This window comes from Rhagoletis zephyria, unplaced genomic scaffold, assembly GCF_001687245.7.
Source record: "Rhagoletis zephyria isolate East Lansing unplaced genomic scaffold, Rhagoletis_zephyria_1.1 Rzeph_scaffold_38601, whole genome shotgun sequence".
Classification (NCBI taxonomy): Eukaryota; Metazoa; Arthropoda; class Insecta; order Diptera; family Tephritidae; genus Rhagoletis; species Rhagoletis zephyria.
In genome coordinates, this window is record NW_016195656.1 from 1 (window position 1) to 3,007 (window position 3,007).

Here is a 3,007-nt window from a genome sequence, read left to right on the forward strand (position 1 = left end):
AGTGCGCCATCTAGCGCCCTGTATCGTGTTTTTTCTATTTTTGAACTGCACAAGTGCGTGCTTTGTTGAAAGATTTTGACTCATCTAAAGTCCCGGGATTCGGGACGCCGTTTTAAGGAACACCAAGGATAGAAGCTCAGTCGTTGGAGCATCATTACAAGAAGCACTCTGGACTTTTACCCAATTATCTTTTAAGACAAATTGACAGTAGTAGCAGTAGTAGTAGCAGTACACTTCATCTTTTTATTGATAATCTCATAGTATTGCATATGTAGCAGTAGCAGGTATGATAGGTAATTTAGCTAACAACTTTAGACAAGACAAAAACATCTGCCCAGAGAGGGGGGCTAAAGAGAGTGTGTGTTTGGTTGTGGTGAAAGAGAGAGAGAGAGCGAAATGTGGGTAGAGGAAAGAGAAAGAAGTTGGCAAAGGTCACAAGCGAAGAAGACGAGAAGGAATTCAAAGGTAGTTTGGTTAAGTAGAGAGAGAGAGATCAGTGTGCTAATTCAGTGGGCGTCTTGAAGAACCAGAGAAAAAGATGATGAAGGAGAGAGAGAGAGAGAGGAAAAGAGAGGAATGCTTCGTCAACAGACTTGAGGCGAAAAGACGGGACTAGAAGAAGAAGAAAAAGTTCGGATTGACGAATTGATCAATTCGACAGGGGACACATCTCTGCAGGATCAGCATCTGGGCCAGATCAACTGGTCAATGACTTGTGGTTGTTGTGTATTGCTAAGGAAAAACGGAGAGAGAAGAGAGAGAGAGAGTATTGCTGTATCGGTTTCATCATTTGCACACTTCTACTCGGCGACCTCCACAGCTGCGGCCACCGCCCCCGCCCCCGCCTCAACCACCGCCTCATCCTCATCTTCACTGCTCTGTCCAGCAGTCTCCGAAGTTCCACCACCTCCTCCCCCCGAACTGCTCTTCACCGAGCCATTGTTGAGCGCCACGGCGGCCACGTACTCCGGCTCCGGTTTGCTGTCGTCGTAGGTGATGCTGAGGGCAATCTTGTACTCGTACTTGGCATTGTAGCGGACAAACTTCTCCGGCGGATTCTCCCCGCCGCCGGCCGCTATCGAGATCGATCTGAGCGTCGTGTGGGAGACGGTGGTGGAGGGCATGTGAAACTCCACGTGCACGTAGTCGTAGAAGGTCTCGGGAATGCGGTCAAAGGAGGAGAGCGGCAGGCGGACAATCATGAACTGCTGCGTGTAAGCTCCTGGGGGTGGAAGAAGAAGAAAGTTAAAAAATTAATTGCAAAAACAAAGTGCACCACCTTCTTTAATGGCTTACCTTGTCCATCCTTGGGTAGTCGAGGAATGCGCCAGACGATAGAGTGATATGCGTGCTCGTACTTTGCCTGGCCGGCCGTCACCTCGATCAGCTGCGGCTCCGGGTTGGCCGCCGTGCCGAGGAAGCGGTCAAAGCCCTGAAAAGTATGATCATTAGAATCAGAACCGACATTTAAAAGCCTTCCCCTAATAACACCACTTACCTTCAGCTTGCCCGATCGCCGGTTGGTGGAGTGCACGGCGCCCATGCGAAAGTGCTTCTCCACGCGAAAGAAGTAGATCCAGCACTCCGGTATGTGAAAGCGAATGGCAATCTCCTCGCAGGGAATCTGCCCGTGCTTGCGACTGATGCAGCCCGGCACCAGAATGTCGCACTTCAGCTCCATCTTCGAGGCGGTGATGTTCATGTAGGCGCTCACCTGCAGCGGCAGCTCCCGGTTCTTCGGCGNTCTCCTCGCAGGGAATCTGCCCGTGCTTGCGACTGATGCAGCCCGGCACCAGAATGTCGCACTTCAGCTCCATCTTCGAGGCGGTGATGTTCATGTAGGCGCTCACCTGCAGCGGCAGCTCCCGGTTCTTCGGCGGCCGAATCCGAAAGCGCATCAGCTCAAAGTGACAGGCGTCCGGGGGAATCAGCTTCACCACCTGCGACTGCTCGAAGACCTCCGACTGGACGCAGGCGTGAAACTCGGGCGCCTCCACGCGAATCCACTCCTCGGTGACGACGGGCAGAATGTCATGCCGGCCGACCACCTCCTTGCCCTGCCGGCGAAGGTCGTTGACGCCCACCTCGATGGCGGGGATGCCTGGCGGAGGAGAACGGGTAAACACAATAAAAAAACACGCCATTTTTAAATCTTTCAGACCACTCACCGTTGAGAAAGGCGAGAAAGAAGACGCGCACCCTGGCCAGCTGCTTCTCGATGACGCCAATCTTCGACTGCTCCACGTACAGCTCATCCTGGACGACGCACTGGATCTCCTCGGTGCGGTAGGTGAGCGCCCGGTCGCGGTGCACCGCCAGGCGGAACATCGCCTCCTCCACCGCCGTCACCAGCTGCTTCACCTCCGCCCAGTCGAGGCTGCCAATCTTGAGGAGTTCGCTCACCTGGGGGNCGCCTCCTCCACCGCCGTCACCAGCTGCTTCACCTCCGCCCAGTCGAGGCTGCCAATCTTGAGCAGTTCGCTCACCTGCGGCGCGTGCTCCACCGGCATTCCGAGCCGCGCAAAGTCGCCCATCGACTGGATCTGCCCTTGCATCACCTTGGCAATCTGCCCCGGCCGCACTCCCACCCGCTCCCGGTAGAAGATGTACTGCACCTTGATGGTGAAGATCTTCCCGTACTGGTCGTACTGCTGGGCGCACACCTCCGACAGCGAGTAACTGGCCTGCAGGGGCAGCTCCTGGAAGGGCTGCACGTCCTCACGCTTATTGAACAGCTGCAGGATGCAGCCCTCGGGGATGAAGCGCACCCAGACCTTCTTCCAGTAGCGATTGGCCGTTAGCTTCTTCTTCGCCGGGTGGCGGAGCATCATCTCCCAGCCGTCGCCGGTGTACCGCGCCGGGAACTCCTCCAGCGGCTGTGAGGTGTCCTCATCGTAGAGGGGCGTCTGTGGGGAGGCGGGTGAGTCGCCGCCGCCGCCTCCGGTTCGAGATTTTGAGGCGGCCTCGCCAAAGGCGGTCGGCCACTCCTCTTCACCGCCGCCGCCGC

General features: G+C 56.0%; 1 protein-coding gene across 1 annotated transcript; it reads right to left on the reverse strand.

Moving 5' to 3' along the window:
- Nucleotides 1-800: 800 nt before the first annotated feature.
- LOC108354719 (protein stoned-B-like) lies at nt 801-2,938 on the reverse strand (the record flags this gene model as incomplete). Its single annotated transcript, XM_017605895.1, has 6 exons — nt 801-1,222; nt 1,297-1,432; nt 1,499-1,714; nt 1,851-2,101; nt 2,169-2,403; nt 2,487-2,938. Coding segments are annotated over 6 exons (1,712 nt in total), but the record flags the coding sequence as incomplete, so codon positions are not given.
- Nucleotides 2,939-3,007: the final 69 nt, after the last annotated feature.